A 19,743-nucleotide genomic window follows, 5' to 3' on the forward strand; every position below is an offset into this window, starting at 1 on the left:
TCTCACCTCTATTTACCCCTCCTGTTCTGTGAAGCATCGCGTATGGTCTTATAAAGACGCAGTTACCCCAAACTGGGTTGTTGTGACTTTAAGCAAATAAACTTTAGCTTTCAGATACTGTTGTTTGCGTTATTTTTGTTCTTTGGTAATAATTTTCAAGCCATTTCATTGAGCATTAGCAGAGTTCTCATCCCATTCTAATTCTTCTTAGTGCAGGCATTACAGTGATGAGTCGAGCTCAGCTAAAACTCAACCAAATGGCCTAAAATTGCTATCAAAGAACAAAACGAAAGTAACACAAACAACACTATATAGAGGTTGAAGTTTATTTGCTTTATTATTTACAGAGTTACAGAGCCCTCAAGCACCTCCCTTGTGGAGCTACCAGGGTACATTGCCATCACTCCAAGAATTCCCCTCAGTGCACCAACATCACTTTTTTTTCATTGATTTTTCTTTTATTCACATAACAGATTTAGCTGAAAAGGGGGACTGCTCATAGTCTATAAACTCCCATACACAGCTTTACAATATTATTCACTTACACAGAGCTTTAAGTCCTATGCGATTTATCTTAAAACAAGAAACTGAACATTTTCAAATCCCTTCCTGCAGAAGTTATTCCTCACTTAACTAAACTAATTCAACAATGAAAAAACACAAATAACCACCATAGTATGGATACTTTACCTTGATGGCAACTGTAACAACACAATTCTTTTTTAAGTACCACTAAATCAAAACCCAGTAGCCCTGGTCTGGTTATTCTGTAGGCAATTACAGGACTTCAGGTTAAACTCGACTTCATCTTTCGCAAATCAATTTTGATGTTGATAATCTCCACGGTTACATTGACCGACTATCAACTCAGTCTTAACTGAGTATCAACCAAGTATCAACTGAATATTAATGGAGTGTAAACCTAAGTATCAGCTGACTATTGACCAATTGTTGATTGAGTGTTGACCGACCTACTGGTGGAGTATCCACCGACTCTTGACCAACATATCGACTGATCCTACAGAAACATGATCTGATTTGTTTATACCAAAAAAAGAAAAACAAATAATACTAGTTTGAGGTGATAATAGAGTTGGTAGTTTAAACAGATACAAGCAAGTTTTGAATTTAGAAATTCAGCAAGACCTAAAAGAGTAGCATGCAAACACTGAGTGAATTTACAATCATCACTAAAAAGAGAAATGAATTTAGGCAAAACATGCAGTCACTCAGTACATGGTAAAATTCCACACCTAGGTAATATTGTCTATGGTTAACTATTCAACAGTGACTAAACTAAGCAGTTGAAGAAAACATGAACATCAAATATATGCTAAATTATAGTATTACTACTAAAAATGCTTTCATCTAAGTACAGTTACTGTAATAAAATAAGAACAAACTCAAATGCAACATGATTATTTACTTCTCAGTTCCAAAACTAAGAGTAAACCACCAGATTTTTCAGCACACATTATCAAGGTTATCCAAGGGCTGGACTTAACCGGAAGAGATATCAACCCTCAATAACACTTTTGCTCCAGAATGATTAAAAAAATATCAGTTTACTGTTTTTGCATACCATGTTCATACATATGGTGAAGTATGCCACAACAATTGTGACAAAATTTACCACACATCCAACACGTGAATTTCTCTCTGTCTAAAGATAGTTGTCTACACCTGTGTGTCTTTAAGCTCCTCTGATCCTCAAACCCTTTGCTGCAATAGCTGCACTTGTGAGGCCAATTCCCATGGTATGATCTGTTATGCACTGTCAGGTTTGACTTTGCAGTAAAGTATTTGTCACAATGAGTACATTTGTAAGGTTTCTCACCACTGTGAACTCTGAGGTGTAGTTTCAAAGTTCCTGCTTGATTAAATGTTTTGTCACAATGAGTACATTTGTAAGGTTTCTCACCACTGTGAACTCTGAGGTGTACTTTCAAATTTGTTGAATGATTAAATGTGTTGTGACAATGAGTACATTTGTAAGGTTTCTCACCACTGTGAACTCTGAGGTGTCTTTGCAAATTTCCTGCTCGATTAAATGTTTTGTCACAATGAGTACATTTGTAAGGTTTCTCACCACTGTGAACTCTGAGGTGTACTTTCAAAGTTCCTGCTTGATTAAATGTTTTGTCACAATGAGTACATTTGTAAGGTTTCTCACCACTGTGAACTCTGAGGTGTATTTTCAAATTTCCTGCTTGATTAAATGTTTTGTCACAATGAGTACATTTGTAAGGTTTCTCACCACTGTGAACTCTGAGGTGTCTTTGCAAATTTGATGAATGATTAAATGTTTTCTCGCACTGCATACATTTGTAGGGTTTCTCACCACTATGAACCCTACTGTGTTGATGTAACACACGTTGATGCTTGAAGCTCTTCTCACACTGTGTACATTGATAAGGTTTCTCATCACTATGAACCCTGTTGTGTTGCTTTAACCCTCTTTGATTTTTGAAGCTCTTCTCACATTGTGTACATTTGTAAGGCCTTTCATCTCTGGGAGTGCCAAAATGTGTTGTCTGATTTGTTTTTGAGTGAAAGCAGTTTTCACTGTTGGCACATCTGAGTACATTCCTTCTTTTGCTCTGCCTCATTTTCACTCTACTTGCCTTTTCTCACAAACTTCAAGACAAGAAATTGAACATAGTCAGGTAACATAGATAAAGACATTTCAATTGTTACTAGTTGACATCAGTTTTTTATTCAAACCTTGGACGGGATTAAGTTTTGGGGATCAATATATATTTCTTTTATTTCCCTTATTTTCTCTCGTTGAACTCTCTTTTCAAAATTGGCATGTTATTTTGACAAAAGATAGAAATGTTTTTGCGCAATATTTTCCACTCATTCACGGAAAGTATAGTGAACAAAACCGAAGATAAAAGTTCCAATTTGGCTTAAAATAGTTTATTCTGGTTTTCTAAACATGCAAAACTTGCAAATTCAACCTTTGATCCACTTATGTAACAAACTCTTGTGTTCAAAAACAATTTGCAGCTTTTAATTTAATCGAACCATGATTTAACGAAATAAAGTGAATTGAGTGCAATAGTGTTCGATTATTTAATTATCCATTCAATTTGGTTGAATTGCCTACGCCAGGACAACTAGTACGGAGCTAGAGTAGGGTGAATAAGATTACATACCTTATAGTTCCACAGGAATCAAATAAACCACAAGTCAAAAGATAACAAAATTGAACTACACCCATGAATATGGCGGATTTACCAGGCTAGCTCGGGAACGTAGCAAATTACGTCTTGTATGACTGCACAAAGTGTTCTCGCCACTGCAAAAAAACGATTGTTGCCTTCTATTAGTCAGATTTCATTGAAGCTATATATGGAGAAGGTGGAAATTTGATGATCGTTAATCCTTGCTAACAATGAGCAAACACTTGTTGAAATGAGATGAGATTTCCGTGCAGTTATTTGTTTTAAAGGGGAAGTACCCAAAGCGACGCGGCAGAAATGAAGTCACAATGACCCATGCTCACCTAATCACGTTTCAGAAATGAATTTTCATCATCAACCCGACATGTGCACTTGCGAAAACATCGATTTTCTTGGCTTTGAGTTGATAAACAGCTAATAGAAGAAAATGAAACCATTTCTAACAGAATTCGATTTGAGACGCGGTCTCTGTACGGTACTGTAACTAAACAGATTCTTTCGTTAGGCGCGAAGATACTAAGACGATAGCTTCCAATTGGCGGGAAATACGCTCGGATATTTGTCCGCGGATATCGTCTTTACCGAGATGCGAACAGTTTTCCGAGACGGTGACGCTAGACAAAAAGTATGAGCCACTAGTATGAATTTACCAGCATATTGTTGCACCAAATGGAGGCTATTGAGTTCAGTATCCTTCAGATGTTTTTGCAGCGAGCGAGAAAGATGTTTTGTTGCTTGGGATTTTTTCTGATCATTGTTCTCTGGTTCGAATTATGAACAAACAAACATGTCCATTCTCCTGTAACAACAGCAAACCGCTCTTGTCTTGAATCAAATTTAAAAGCGGGGCTTATATCGAAGCGGACGTAAGGTTTGAATATTAGGGCGTATCACTTGGGGTATATCATCCGATATTCCCTAGTTTTATCAAGAGCCTATGTGATGGGCTCCTGGTTTTTTTTCAGTCATGTGCTGCACTTAGAACAATCGCGCGCGAGCAAAAACATTTGATGGACTGTAAGTTCTGATATTTTTATCTCGGCCACATTTTGATCCGACGGTGAAGAAAAGACAGATGCCTACCTGTCTGGAAAAGGTAATAGTGGACTAAAGTGAACAAAGAAAACGAAAATAAACAGTACTACATTTGGTTCTCTGTCCGTTGCTATTTTTATTTTGAAAGAAATAATTATCATTGATCTATGCATTTCCACAACTTTAAATAGCAGAATGATTCCACTATTCTTTACGCAGAGGCCATTTTCTGGAACATTTTGCGGCATTCTTCGAGGTCGTCGCGATTCCTCAGTAGGAGTTGTCGGGCAACTGGAAGATTAGCGAACTTTTCAAAAAGTTCCAAGGAACTGGAGGAAGCTGGTTTGTAATAGTGTAGAAAATCATGTCGAACACTCTGAAGCAATCGAACATAGAAAAACAAATTAACCTAGAACGAAGGGAGAGGGAATACCAATTTCAAAAGGTCACAGGTCACAAACAGATCCTTTATTCGCAGAATGATAAACAGACAGAGAAACAGACACACAGACAGAGAAATAGACAAACGAAGACAGACAAACGACGAACAGGACAACCGACAGACAGACAGACAGACAGATAGTCAAACAGGAGAACAGATATACAGTCAGGCATAAAGATAGAGAGATAGACGAAAATGCAGGCAGATAGAAAGCTAAACATACAGACACGCAAACAGATACTCAGACAAGGCAAAAGACAGACAAACATTCAAACAGAAGAACAGACATACAGTCAGGCAGAAAAAAAGGCTCACGATCATACGGGGAGATAGCCATACAGATATTCAGACTCAGGTACGGGGAAAGATAGACATCTAGATAGACTAACAGAAAGATGATCAGACTGATAGGCAAACAGCAGCACGATAGAGATGACTGACCAACCTACTCACTGGCGGATTGAATGACTGAGTGATGGAATTGCTAACCACGAAACAACAGAAAAAAATGAGCATGCAATAAACCAAGTAAAACAGTTACCTCATTATTCACTGCGAGAACGTGCTTCAAAAAATTTACCTTCTTTTTCAATTCATGTGAATCCTAGGATAAAATAAAAGATTATGAAAAAAGAAAACTTTGCATGACAAGGGGAACATTACTGGATACGTGGCCTGTACAAGTGATTCTTAATATTACTTTCTCAATTGTTAATAGACGTTTTAGTGTCGAGTATCGTTGAGTATTTGAACAAGTCGTAACATATTTTGACGAGCCCGCAGGGTAAGTCGAAATACACGCAATTGCAAGTAGTCTCCCTTTCGCAAACGAAATCAAGCGAGCAGGAAGGCTGTATAACACTATCATAAAACAGTTCATACTCACCTCAGGGTCGACTCTTTGGAAAAGAAAAGAATTAACGTGATGAACAGCTACAAGGTAAAAGAAAGGGGACCACTGCGACCTGAAAAAAAAAAAATTCGCACTGCTTATGGCTTAATATTTTCCCGTAGGCGAAGAAATTAATACTTGTGCGGGAGACAACAGTAAAAATTAGAGGCCTGTTCACAAGTTAATTAAAAGGGTGGCGTCTATTTCAAGACAATATTCCTTAAATCCCTTAGAGTAATAAAGGGAAATTGTTCGTGGACCGATCACAGAGGGAAATAAAGTAAAAACCAAAGCATTCCCGAATAACTTTCGACGCTCAATTCTAAAACTGCTCGATCAACATGTATTTATGGACAAGAGCAAACCGTATTTGTCGCACTTACCTGACTGTTTGCGTGGCAAGAGCTCGTAAATAGAGCGCCAGTAATGACTGGTTTTGTTCAACAGGATACAGGTATTCCTCCACAGGGATGGGTAGCTAAAGGAAACAGAGAATAATATCGCACTTGCCATCGAATTGTACATTTAAAGTCATATGGCAATCTTATACAAAATGGTTACTTTAACCCTCTTCCCAAGGTTTGGTAGAAAACCAGATTTCTGTACAAAAAAGTGGAGAAATGTCCAGCAATGAGTGAAAAGTGTAAGTAAGAGTCAAAATACTTCGCAAAAGCGGCAAGCTATAAAACAGTTGCATTTTGTAAATTTTATCGCCTTGAGTAGGGATCTTGAGAAAGAAAGGCGGAAGTTCTATGCATTAGTGGTAGAGAATATAGAAGAGAACAAGACATTAGGGGAGGAAAACGTTGGCTATTATAAAGCAAGAAAAAAGATGAAACCTTCTGTAGATTTTACAGCAACCATTTTATTGAGTTTACCTGGTCTAAGGGTATCGACAGAGCTCGCAAGACCCCTATGTGTTCATCCCAAACAGCTGTTCTGAATTTGATGTCGTGCTTCTGAGCCAAAGGTAAAATAACAAAAGAACCAAACAGAGCATCTCCAAAGGAGACCGCGGAGTACTGGGACAGAAGGGATGCGTACCTACAGGAGACAAGGTCAAAGTCGTGAGTTCACTTTTTGTCAAAATTTAATTGGAGAGTTGATAATAATAAAAAGTTATGTTAGAACACTGGAGTTTCGTTCTTCTTTCTATTTTATCTTTCGTGGAGAAATATGGAGATTAGAATTTGGGAAAGCTGATTTGTCAGAGCGAAACAACCAATATTACCACTACACGCAGCCAAATGACAAACTTCCCTCTCTAAAACGCTCCTTTTCGCGGGTCAAACAGCAAATTGCGGGCTGTAAATGGCATTTACCGCTCTGATATATATTTTATTACATGAATTTGTACGATTTGGCCTTGAGTATTGATAATAATGATAATTCCATGACTTTGGTCGGGCATATAATTTATCTGTGTCCCTCGTAACATCATTTGCACCCTCACTTCGCTCGGGCGCAAATGATGCTACTCGGGCCACAAACAAACTACATGCCCTCCAAAATGGCTAGACCGCTGACCAGGATCAAACTGTTGCGATCCCACAATGCCTTATTTTGACTATCAGTGTTTAAAATGATTTTTTTTAAGTTTTCGCGGACCCTTTAGGCCAATCATTGCAGGAACTTATCTCGGTCTCCAGAGTGGTAAAAGTATTGTTATTCCTCCAGAATGGAGGCTATTTCTTGTCAAAGAATGTTGGTCTCACCCCTCAAAATGGGAAATAAACTTTATGTCATGAGAAACAGAAGCAGAAATACTGATAGCACTCAACTACATACAGGTCGTAGAAGGATGTAAGTCCAGGAATTGCAGAATTGAAATGAAGGTGAAGGAGACGTGAGGGGCTTGTGTAAATCTTCAAAAGAGATGATAAATAGTTGTGAACGCCACTGTTCAGAAAAAGATCGTTTCCTATGAAAGTAAAAAAGGATGATGGTAAATTGCCTAGAGAGACAAAACTGAATAAAGTTGAAACAGTAAATGAGGGAAGTCTACAAAAGTTCTTCGAACTTGACAATTTCTATTTCGCGTATGGTTGCCAAAATTACAATTCATCTCACACAAGGAAACTGCTGATTTTAAGCCATCTCGTTTTGCTGCCGCAAATAATTATCGTTTGTGCGCCTTCTCATTTTTAGCCGAAAATAGCGTCTTTGAAACCTATTGACTAGCCCATGCATACACTCTTCCAGTCCTCTATTTCCTCATATCAGCTGTCAACCACTAAAACTCTACAAAGCAATCGAATAAAGGCTGCTGCAATTTTCGCATTGCGTATGCAGTCCAACAAAAGTCCACAACCGTTAAAACATGAACTTACAGCTCGAGGCAAATCCATTCGGCACTCAACAAATTTACTTCAAACATTTCTCTGTTCAAAAAAAATCAGCTTACTTTGTTCAGAGTAGGCGTGAGCGATGTGACTTGCGTGACACTTAAACATCGTAAGAGTCAGGAAGTGTTGCCTATAAATCTAACCTGTCAAGAAAATGCACATGAGCCTGGCTATTCTTGATGCCATGGTAACGTGACGTAAACAGGAGGGCCGCCATTCCTCAAGCAAGAGAATCAGTTGAAGTGTATTGGTTACTATGGAAACTGCAGAGCCTGAGATGGTACCGATGCTCTCGCCCCTCATTTCACTGACAGAATAAATCGACAAACAATTCAATTCACAGAAGGAATGTCATCCGAGTCTTAAATGGAACCATTTCATGGTTTTGGTCTTCGGTTTGCATAAAATAAAACGGTTCCTATACATCTGCCCAACAAGTATTGATTGTTCAAGTGCTACAGAATTAATCTATCAACTGTGTATTAAATTCCAAGGTATTTCGGCTTCGTTTGGTTAGAACCATACTCGTTATTTCAATTCAGAGTATCGTAAAACTAAATCTATAGAAATGGCGGCGATGCAAACTCACAAGCAACACATTATCCACCCTTCCCTCTCCCCCACGAATTGCATGCCTGGTGCGGGCGGAAAAATGCGAGTGTTTGAGTTAAAATTGATTTCCGTCTTAATTCGGCTGAAAAGATGGCGCGCAATTCTACACAGAATTTGAAAGCATATAAAGCTCAGCAAAATTCGGAGCGTATTGCACACCACGAACACTTAGCCAAGAATATCTGTATCGTGAAAAGGCAGAGAGAAACGCAAACAGCTCACATCGCCACATAATGAGCTCGTGATATCGCCACTTGTTTAAACTTTTGCATCTTCACATTTCCCCAAAGAGCCGAAAGTTACAATTCAGTATAAAACAGAATTGCGAACGTTGATGAATACTCACACACTTGTTGCCAGGTTGTACAGATCCACTATGGGAAGGAACATCCAATCAGCGGGTTGAAGAGCACCTACGCAGAGGGGCACCAGAAATGACTCAATATTACGCACCTGACGAAGGGCCATTGACCTGAGAGGGGTCCAGAAATGAGAATGAATAAAGTACACATCAACTGATTCCTCTTTTAAATGCAATAGCTGCGCGAGAATGTTTCAATGTTTCTCAAAATCTATGCTTATATGATCTAGGACATGCCTAGTATTTAAGGCACACATCTGGGAAAAAAAAAAAAAAAAACGGTTGGCCTACGCCGCTTAAATTATTTGGCTGCAATTCCCAAGCCTGTTTGCATCTTCTTTATTCTTGGCCATTCTTAGTCCTTCAGAGCTGTTCATTACCTACTTTGTGTTATTCTATCTTACCAGATTCTTATTTCATATTCCTCTTTAAGATGAATGTGGTTGTTAGACGTAACAAAAAGAAAAAATTTGAGATAATGTCCTCGCGTAACTTCAAACGCCTAGAAGTAATTAACATGCAATTTCTCCCAACAATTTAACTATATTATAAAACAAACAAGCTATGAGAATAGCTGGGCCTATCAGCTAGACGGAGTTCTCTTGATACAACACCAAATTCTTTAATCTAACTTTAAAAAAAATGTATGATAGTCACAAAAGTTACTGTTCGGATCTTAAGAAGTGAAGAGCCTAAGACAGAAGTCTGATTTCATACCTAGAAGTGTTCAAGGGATAATTCATGCCGTCAAAGGCGCTCACGAAAGTCGACCTTATACCAGGTAAGTTTTTATGAGCCTCGGTTATAAGTTCTCCTCTACTTGTAGCTGAAGTACCACATGTACTTGGAACTGGAGGGGTGGCCAGGGTCATTTCTGAGAGGTCTTTGGCAATACACATAAATGGTGGTCTTTTCACTTTGCTGAAATGAAAATATCAAAGTCAATGAAATCTTCCAACTTCATAAACACTAGGATTACGTTATAAAAATTCTTGTTAGTTTTGTCACCATGGATCATCCTTAACAACACAAAAAAACGGCCAACTCACCCGAAAAACTTCGAATCGAACAAAATCGTCGAAAGTAGATCTAGTGCATAAAACTCATCTCCTGGGAAGATCTTGGAAAAAAGCGATAGCGCAGCCTCATGCCATGGGGAATCATTACTTGAACGCTCATCTGATTCTAGCGGTTCAATCTACAAAGCAGAAAAAGAGTAACCAGTGTTTAGAAAGGTACATGCACTTACACACAGAAAAGAAAGGGAAAAAACCTTCAATAATGATCTTTTTTTCTTACCAAGTTACTGGCAAGTTTCAGCACGAAATACTGCAAATGATGCTCTTGACGAACAAAGAAGGACAACGAAACATCCTGTCGAGAAGTACAGAGTGAAAGCGAAGATGAAAATGTTTCCATGCTGAAATATGAACTTAATGACTGAATGGAAGAGCCGGACGCAAAAATATCTGGCTAGAGGTCATTACGTAGGTATTGGTCGCGGCAAAGTCCGTGTGTCATGACCGAGAGCCGAATATTTTCCCGTCCGCTCCGTACTACCTCAGACAATAACCGTTTTATCTTGAGACCATCTTTCTTCCTTACTCTTCCTTTCTTCTCCTATCTCGCAGCTAGCAGGACCGTACCGCTTTTTCTAGCCCTGCTCACGCCATCGCGCACGGAGACTTTTGCCTCATGTTTTTCCATAAAAGCGTGCGCAGAAGCGTATGGGTCATATGATAAGTTCAAATCAGACAAGCCATGGGAACTATACTAAGACCATTACGTGTGATATGACGTGTATACTTACTGGTGACAAATACAATCATTGGAGCCAAGGCAATCTACTTAAAAAACAGTCAATACACTGGAATGAATCAAGAACGTGCACTCCACTCCATTTTGAGCACCAACGGTTTGAAGCTTTATTCTGTCGTATAAAATAAAAAAAAAAACTGTACACAAACCTGGGATTCAACGACAAGTTTCAAATACTCCAAGACCGCTTTGTTCGAAAAAACAGCAGAGAACTAATAGTGAAACAAAAAAATTAAATACATAAGAAAGACATGTGACAGAATAAGCCTTTGGTCTCTTTTTCAAAACCAGGCCTGGTGCTGAACCATTCGTATGAAAATCAGTTTGATTTGCACGTGAATGAAACCTTATAATCAAGTGAAAAGATGAAGAACAGGATTCACTTCAAAAAAGAGGCCAAATTTAATCCGAAAATGGGCTGTGGAGAGAAAGGTTGTTCAATTAGTCTATGAAACATGATGACCAAATAGTTATTGTTTTGTAACCAAAAGCATAACGTGAGAATGCACAACGTACCTTGTGGGTGATTCCTCTGTGCAACTTTGTGACATGATACATGAGTTCAATTGTACATGAAGTGAAAGCAATCAGTTCAGGTCTGTGTGACTCCGCCAGTTCTGTACCAGGATTCACCAGTTCTATTGAACCAAGGTCTGGAAGACTGGGAATAGCTTTTCTACAAAGCTTTGATCGTCTGGTCTTGTTATAAGCTGATCTGGAACTTAAAATTAAGGAAACTAAGAGACTAAAAATCACTAATAACAGCCTTATACAACATTTTTTTCATTGGGCGAAAGTTATCCAGGATTGCTTTCAATTGGTTTTTCTTTACTTTACTCTATGATTGGTCCAGGGAACTCGCGCCACTTTCTCAACCAATCAGAAGCCAAAGAAAAACCAATCGCGCCTTGGTCGCCCGCCTTTTCGCGCGCTTTAGGCAGTTTGCTTGTTTTTACTTTAAGTTCTCAATGGCTTTTGAAGGTCTCGAATACTGGTATAGTGGTTTTGGTTTTACGACACTTGATGAAAAAAGTGCTCTGACTAATGACTCCTTATGACAAATCTAATACAAAGTTTTCAAAGGTGTATCTCACCGTAATTCACAAAACTGTAGTTACCTGATTTGTGTAAAACACCAATCCACGACACGATGCTCTATCAATGGATGGAGCACAGTGCTGGCTAACTGTTCTAACTGCTGTAGAGTCTCCACGGGAGAGTGGGATACCTGTGATAGAGCACATTTATTAGTTCACACAAGCAGCATGAGACACAGTTTGGAAGACACAAAAAGAATGTAACCTGGTCGTGAAGTTCAGAGTAAAAAGCAGCCAAACCAGCAAAAGCTCCAGAGAGGAGACAGAGGTTTTCATACTGAAAAACAGAGAATTACACAAAACTCAATAAGTTAAAAAATTTAACATTATCTGAGTAGATATGAAATACCTAACTGACAAATTCTAGCCTTATCTCTTGTCGTAAATATGTAATACCTAGAAAACTATAAAATGTCATACCTGAAGATCTTGAATTTTCCTACATCATTTTTTTCAATTTCGGGTTCAGCGCGTCTCCTTCACCTATCCTGGCAAATTTCAATCCAGTCCGAGCACCAGAAGTATCTTTTTTTGGGCCTTTAAATTCGCGATTTCGCGTCAGTCATTATTTGACCATGTTCCGGAAGTTGATCGCGGGACTCAAAGGAACTGACGTCAAAGGTTCAATGCGAAAATTTCACATGGCAAAAGGCCAAGCAAACATAACGGAGTGCTTTACTCTAACACCCTAACATCGATAATACCAGTATCCACCTTCTCTACACTCTTCTCTTAACATTTTCTTTGGTACTAGAAAGAGAATTTGTTCAACAATCAAAGCTCCTTAGATTGGTGACCATTTCCTCTATTCTCGTGGTCTTAATTATTATGAATATATCAACAAAGTTGAAATGGTAAATTGGCCACCGTTACGATTGAAAAAGCTGACGTTTCGAGCGAAGGGCTAACGACGAAGGGCTAACGCTCGAAACGTCAGCTTTTATAATCGTGACGGTGGCCAATTTACCATTTCAAGTTTGAGATACAATGCATAAATGAAGTTCATATATTTCGAACTGCGGTATTGGATACGTATGATGCACGATCCTCGCAGTAGATAGCGCTATTTCTGCAATAGCGAAAATCAGAGCGCTGCACTAGTATCGCAGAGGTCAGTGGTTCGAGTCCCGTACAGGCCTGATTTTTTCAGGTCTGATTTTCGCTATTGCAGAAATAGCGCTATCTACTGCGAGGTTCGTGCATCATACGCATTTCAACTTCGTTGGTATATTCAAATTATTTCGTTACCCCCACCGACGCAGCCCCAAACAGTTTCTTTAGAAGCTATCAGCCTTTGTTTGTCTTAATTATTACTTTAGGAAGAAATTAGGTGCTGGTAACTCTTGAGTTTGACGGTTTATGAATGTCTGCCTTGGTTATTCTTCGCCATTGCCATCCTGTGCGACTAACATAATTATTTTCATTTTATCATGAATCAAGACCGTTTTTTGTTGTTGTTGTTTCACCTGTCCTGCTTTGCTTAATAATCCTAATATCTATGGAGAAAATTGAAGGTTTGTAGCTCACCTAACAGCGTCACAGCCCAAGCCATACAATATACAGACTCTCCATGTTCTTAAACTTTCAGTGTATAAAAAATACGCCTCTTGCAGTTTCATTTGAATATTCCTGGGGCTCAGGGCAGTGTAGCGCATCAGTCGATCAGATAAATTGTACTTTGACATCTGCCAAGGAAAAAAAAAGGGTTAGAACATTCAACAGACAATACATACACAAACTACACTTATTACTTGCTTTTTGTTTCTTAATTTTGTTTGCTAGCTGGGTTTTCTTTTTTCTTTTTAAAGACATAATTCAATTAATAGCTAGACAGCTGAAACATTATAATCAATTTGAGACACAGATGCCTGTCCAGGTGCACGTTGATTTGAGAAAATTGCTGAAAACTCAAGGTTGCTTATTTAGGTGCTTCCATGAATTTTTCCAGTGTAATGGGAATGTCTAATGGTTCATCCACTGACCTTCCAGTCAAAAGCTCAGAGTTCAGGGCGAACTCAGGTCTATTTTTTAGCAATACAATTAACCATCACAGTGCTTTGGTCCAGTCTACTGAATTAACAGAGAGGCCTGACCAAATGCAAAAGGGTAACACTGTATCCCATCCATAGGAAGTAAAAATACTTCTGGTCTCTTCACACTTCTGAAGTCTCAATAAGCTTTGGCAAGATTGATTCACTGGCTTGTGCCCTGACTCCACTATTTGAGAGATGAAACCTAATTCATCTCTTAAATAGTGGAGGAAGCATCCAAATGAAAATAACTCTTACAAACCCAATCGATCAGGACACTACAGACTTATTAGATTCAGGACTAAGCTCTGCTTGACAACTAATGACATAATTCATACAAATGACTTTTCACATTTAGTCCATGAATGAACCATACAGAACCACCTAATGTAACTAACCAATCAGGACCAACTTAAGGCAGTCGAGTTCTATAGCCAATAAAATCACATAGAAACTGACCAAACAGGTTACATAAACCAGGCTTAGCACAATTCCCCTTGTGACAGCTCTTCACCTGACTCTGATGATGGCTTCTCAGGAGTACTTTCACCTGTCCAACCCTCCAGTCAAGTACGTCATCTTTTAGCAATACCTGAAGTATCTGTAATTTCCCCTTCACTATTTCCTATCCCTTGATTTTTTCAACTCAAACTTCTTTACTGCTATAACTCATAATGGTCATAACAAGCCTGTAATTGTAGGCGTTTATCGCATAGAGGACATCGAGGTACTAAAACTAACACCAGACCAGTATAACTTTGATTCCAATACCATTTAATCTCAGACTGATATCAAACACGGCAAACTAAAACACAAACAAGAAAACCTAGTCTAAGCGACATTACAAGGAGCTAAACTAAAAAAATAATTATTACATAACAAAGGTCGAGCCCATAAACCCTAACAATAATCGCTCAAATAATAAACGAAAACAAGGTGAGAGAAAAATACACTTACCGATTATCCTCTCTGTACGCCTCATTAACCAGAAGTCGCAAATGATCGCAGATAGCTTTATCGGTGATAACTTTATCGCAGATAACTCTATCGCACAAAACTCACATCGACTCTCCTATTAGCGACAGCACATCAGCCCACAACGCATGAGGTCGCAATAATGTCTCACTAAAACTTAATATTTAACTTAACGACAGTTACAGAGCCTCCTTTGTTATTCTAATAAATTAACTTACAAATCATGATTATATAATTGTCTACTTTGCTATTGCTAACAAACTGCAAAATAGTCAAACCATGTAATAACTTTATTCAACTAAATTTTTTTTTTTTTTTTCATGCATCCAAACCAAACCCTAAACATTTTCAATTGCCTCCCTACAGAGGGAATTCCTCACTAACATACCAAAATTAATCAATAACAAAACAAAGTAACTACCCCTGATAATTATTGTATCTGTAACAAGACAATGGTTATTCAAGAAAATCAAACCCATTAGTCCTGGGTTGATTGTTCCAAAAGCAACAAGAATTAAACTTGCAACTGCAAAAAGAAAATGATTATAAAATTGTAACTGTAACAAGGAAATGGTTATTTAAGTAAATCAACCCCATTAGTCCTGGGTTGGTTATTCCAAAAGCGATAAGGATTAAAGATTAAACTTAAGTTTTCTCACATCAATTTGAACATTTCAACCATATTGTTTGTGTGATAATATTTTTCATGCTACCTACTGACCACCTACTGAGGCTTAAATGAATGAGATTTTGTATCAATTGGATTTTCCATTCAGATGCGGAGCAACATTTATGTCACTGAGAATTGTCTTCTTTCTCTTGGTTTCTGTCTCCTATAGAGAATTGGCTGTTGAATACATCAAATTCACTCTGGTAGGCAAACACCTTACAAAATAACAGAGAAGTTGCATAGACTGAAAAAAGCCTTGTGCCACCATATTTGTTTGGAATTTTTGTCTTTTAAATCTTGTGCTTCCCCTCTGTGTTTCTGTTATATGTGGCCTGCTCCTTGTGCAAGGAAACTGGTATTTAAGCCACCTTATATTTGCTCTTTTGTGAAATAATTTTTAACACTCATATCGAAATGTCGCGTGTCAGTGTGGCCATATAAAATCATTTATATCAGTTCTAAATTCTCTATGTCTCTGTGCAAAAGGAAACCACCACATTCTTCCAAACACATTATCCGAGTGTTGGACTTACCAGAAGAGACCCCAAGCTTAATTAACCCGTGTGCCCCAAAATAACAGACTAAACATCAGTTTACTCTTTTTTCATACCATGTTCATACATGTGGTGAAGTATGCCACAACAATTGTGACAAAATTCACCACACATCCAACAAGTGAATTTCTCTCTATCTAAAGATAGTTGTCTACACTTGTGTTTCTTTAAGCTCCTCTGATCCTCAAACCCTTTGCTGCAATAGCTGCACTTGTGAGGCCAATTTCCATGGTATGATCTGTTATGCAGTGTCAGGTTTGACTTTGTAGTATAGCATTTATCACAATGAGTACATTTGTAAGGTTTCTCACCACTGTGAACTCTGAGGTGTCTTTCCAAATTTCCTGCTCGATTAAATGTTTTGTCACACTGAGCACATTTGTAAGGTTTCTCACCACTGTGAACTCTGAGGTGTGTTTGCAAATTTCCTGCATTATTAAATGTTCTGTCACAGTGAGTACATTTATATGGTTTCTCACAACTGTGAACTCTGAGGTGGATTTGCAAAGTTCCTGATTGATTAAATGTCTTGTCGCAATGAGTACATTTGTAAGGTTTCTCACCACTGTGAACTCTGAGGTGTCTTTGGAAATTTGATGGATGATTAAATGTTTTCTCACACTGCATACATTTGTAAGGTTTCTCACCACTGTGAACTCTGAGGTGTCTCCGCAAATTTGTTAAATGATGAAATGTTTTGTCACAATGAGTACATTTGTAAGGTTTCTCACCACTGTGAACTCTAAGGTGTCTTCGGAAAGTTGATGAATGATTAAATGTTTTCTCACACTGCATACATTTGTAGGGTTTGTCACTACTATGAACCCTAGTGTGTTGATGTAACACGCGCTGATGCTTGAAGCTCTTTTCACACTGTGTACATTGCTAAGGTTTCTCATCGCTATGAACCCTGTTGTGTTGCTTTAACCCTCTTTGATTTTTGAAGCTCTTCTCACATTGTGTACATTTGTAAGGCCTTTCATCTCTGGGAGTGCCAAAATGTGTTGTCTGATTTGTTTTTGAGTGAAAGCAGTTTTCAGTATTGGCACATCTGAGTCCATTCCTTCTTTTGCTCTGCCTCATTTTCACTCTACTTGCCTTTTCTCACAAACTTCAAGACAAGAAATTGAACATAGTCAGGTAACAAAGACATTTCAATTGCCACTGGTTAACATCAATTTTTTATTCAAACCTTGGACGGTGTTAAGTTTTGGGGATCAAAATATATTTCTTTTATTCCCCTTATTTTCTCCCGTTGAACTCTCTTTTCAAAATTGCCATGTTATTTTGACAAAAGATAGAAATGTGTTTGCGCAATATTTTCCACTCATTCACGGAAAGTATAGGGAACAAAACCGAAGATAAAAGTTCCAATTTGGCTTAAAATAGTTTATTCCGGTTTTTAAACATGCAAAACTTGCAAATTCAACCTTTGATCTACTTATGTAACAAACTCTTGCGTTCAAAAACAATTTGCAGCTTTTAATTTAATCGAACCATGATTTAACGAAATAAAGTGAATTGAGTGTAATTGTGTTCGATTAATTAATTATCCTTTCAATTTGGTTCAATGGCCTACGCCAGGACAACTAGTGCGGAGCTACAGTAGGGTGAATAAGATTACATACCTTATAGTTCCACAGGAATCAAATAAACCACAAGTCAAAAGATAACAAAGTTTTAATAGCTGATTTAATCAAGCTTGACATCATTGTCAATTACACCTTGGACTGTATTATTAAGTATTGCACATTTTGTCACAAGTTTAAAAATTAAAATTGGATTTCGATATTTTCAGAATGAAACCATAACAAGATCTTGTTATGCAAAGAAAATAAAGAGGCTTTTGCATCTTCGTTTTTGCTACAATAGAGAGGGTCTCCTATAATCGTTTTTAAAACTCAGTAATGTAAAAATATTTAGCTTTCTCATGCACCACGAATACTATTTAAAAGTCTTTCATATTTGTGCAAAATTCAAGACAATCGCGTTGATTAAATACTTTACTTTTATTAGTGAGTAGTATTGACCAGAGGGGATATCATGTCTTATTTGTTCAAGAACCACTTGTGGTCTGTTTTTATCAATGCATATGAAGTCTATGTATAGTCAAAACGCTCATCAAAACCTACCACAGCCATTTGAGAACAGTGCATACATTTTCAAAACAATAAAATAGTTGGAAATTCATTGCAGAAAACAAAATGATTAATGAATCACATTTAACTCAGCTCTTTATTGATGGGTCATGTTTAAACAAAAAAAATTTTTCATGTGAACATGAAAAGATATTATCATCTTTAATCACAATTCATGAATAAAAGAAATCAAATCACGATTCACAAGAAAAAATAATTTCTCAGTCATCCTCCACGTAAAAAGTATAGGGGACCCACTATAAATTTTAGCCTCAAGATGAGTGGTCATCACTTATTCAATCAAGACCCAAAAGAGGCTAAATGGCAAACATGTGAGATATTTTTCCAAGAACTACAACATCAACACAGATTAATAGTCCTTTTTACAGTTCTGGGCTTGGTGGCCAAGCCTTTGAACAGGAGTGAGGCTGAGGGTGACCCTGTTGTGATAGAGACCTGTATCTAGTTAGCAAGATAACAAAGAAATTTGCATTTGAAAAGCAGCAACATCACTATCATAACAAGGTCACCCTTAGCCTCACTCCTGTTCAAAGGCTTGGCCACCAAGCCCACAACAGTAAAAAGGATTAGTATACACTAAAACAGTGGATAGCGTTGAAGGCGCGCTCTGATTGGCTAATCAAACTCGGAATATCCTTTGCTATTTACCCCCGAGCAACTCGGGAAAAAATGGCGTCCCGGTTTGCATCCGTGACAAACGAAGAAACCACTCAAATTAACGACGTTGGTGTATATTATCTCACTGTTTTAGTATATATTAAAACAACTATTCACCTCAGCGTCGGTGGTTAGCAGTGGATTTACCTCGCCGCTTCGCGGCTCGGTAAATATCCACTACTAACCACCTCCACTTTGGTGAATAGTTGTTAACTATTCATCAATAACCTAAACACTAAAAAAATATATTAGATAGAAATGATTCTTATCGAAGATCTTCCATCCAGTTACTCTTTGAAGATGAACACATTCGTTTAAGCGACATTCATGTAGAGCCAACGTTTGTGAATATATGAAAGTCATATATTCGAACTTACTGCGAAGATCGCTCTCAGTTATACCCCTTCAGGTAGAGTGTTATTCATACAACCGAAGATGCAAGTTCTAACTTGGCTTAAAATAATTGATCCTAGTCCTCTAAACGTGTAAAAATTGGCAATTTCAAGCTTTGATCTACTATGTGACAAACTCTCATGCACGAAAACAGTTTGCAGCTTTCAATTAATCGAACTGTGAGCGAACGAAATCCAACTCAGTCAATGAATTGAGTCCAACTGTGCTTGATTGATTATCCGCTCCATTTGGTTCGACTACCCACTCCAGGACTACTAGCATTACGCTTAGGTAGAGTGAATTAGAGTACGTACCTTATAGTTCCACAAGAATTAAAGAAAAGACAAGTTACAGCGAAAATACACCCTTGGCCCTGACCGGCGGTTACCGCGGGAACAGAGCGAATTACGTCTTGTATGGTAGCAGAAAGCGTCCGCATCTTTGCAACAAAACACTGGGGGAATAAACATGCTTAGTTTTTCTTTAATGTTGCCTCGTTTTTTCAGTAATGATTC

At 38.0% G+C, this 19,743-nt stretch overlaps 3 protein-coding genes across 4 annotated transcripts; all 3 read right to left on the bottom strand.

Annotated features, from left to right (window-relative positions):
* Positions 1-312: 312 nt before the first annotated feature.
* LOC148727992 (uncharacterized) lies at positions 313-3,263 on the bottom strand. Its single transcript, XM_088762749.1, has 2 exons — positions 3,162-3,263; positions 313-2,637 (listed from the first exon to the last, which is right to left on the bottom strand). The coding sequence occupies exon 2, from the start codon at positions 2,607-2,609 to the stop codon at positions 1,566-1,568; it is 1,044 nt and encodes a 347-aa protein (XP_088618875.1). The 5' UTR covers positions 2,610-2,637; positions 3,162-3,263; the 3' UTR covers positions 313-1,565.
* Positions 3,264-4,334: 1,071 nt separating this feature from the next.
* Positions 4,335-14,431, bottom strand: LOC148727993 (RNA polymerase II-associated protein 1-like). Of its 2 annotated transcripts, XM_088724426.1 has the most exons (17): positions 14,280-14,431; positions 13,318-13,475; positions 11,996-12,540; positions 11,812-11,921; positions 11,210-11,414; positions 10,843-10,905; positions 10,175-10,249; positions 9,925-10,073; positions 9,593-9,796; positions 8,861-8,986; positions 8,046-8,209; positions 7,346-7,478; positions 6,436-6,601; positions 5,941-6,035; positions 5,552-5,630; positions 5,207-5,269; positions 4,335-4,599 (listed from the first exon to the last, which is right to left on the bottom strand). In XM_088724426.1, the coding sequence occupies exons 5-17, from the start codon at positions 11,249-11,251 to the stop codon at positions 4,435-4,437; spliced, it is 1,524 nt and encodes a 507-aa protein (XP_088580552.1). In that variant the 5' UTR covers positions 11,252-11,414; positions 11,812-11,921; positions 11,996-12,540; positions 13,318-13,475; positions 14,280-14,431; the 3' UTR covers positions 4,335-4,434. The 2 variants fall into 2 exon arrangements, with proteins under 2 accessions (XP_088580552.1, XP_088580551.1); XM_088724425.1 differs by lacking the exon at positions 4,335-4,599 and having other exon boundaries at positions 5,238-5,630; positions 11,996-12,067; positions 14,280-14,430.
* A 543-nt stretch (positions 14,432-14,974) lies between these two features.
* Positions 14,975-19,676, bottom strand: LOC148727994 (uncharacterized). Its single transcript, XM_088724451.1, has 2 exons — positions 19,543-19,676; positions 14,975-17,130 (listed from the first exon to the last, which is right to left on the bottom strand). The coding sequence occupies exon 2, from the start codon at positions 16,812-16,814 to the stop codon at positions 16,059-16,061; it is 756 nt and encodes a 251-aa protein (XP_088580577.1). The 5' UTR covers positions 16,815-17,130; positions 19,543-19,676; the 3' UTR covers positions 14,975-16,058.
* Positions 19,677-19,743: the final 67 nt, after the last annotated feature.

Source organism: Stylophora pistillata, chromosome 6 (genome assembly GCF_964205215.1).
Source record: "Stylophora pistillata chromosome 6, jaStyPist1.2, whole genome shotgun sequence".
Lineage (NCBI taxonomy): Eukaryota > Metazoa > Cnidaria > Anthozoa > Scleractinia > Pocilloporidae > Stylophora > Stylophora pistillata.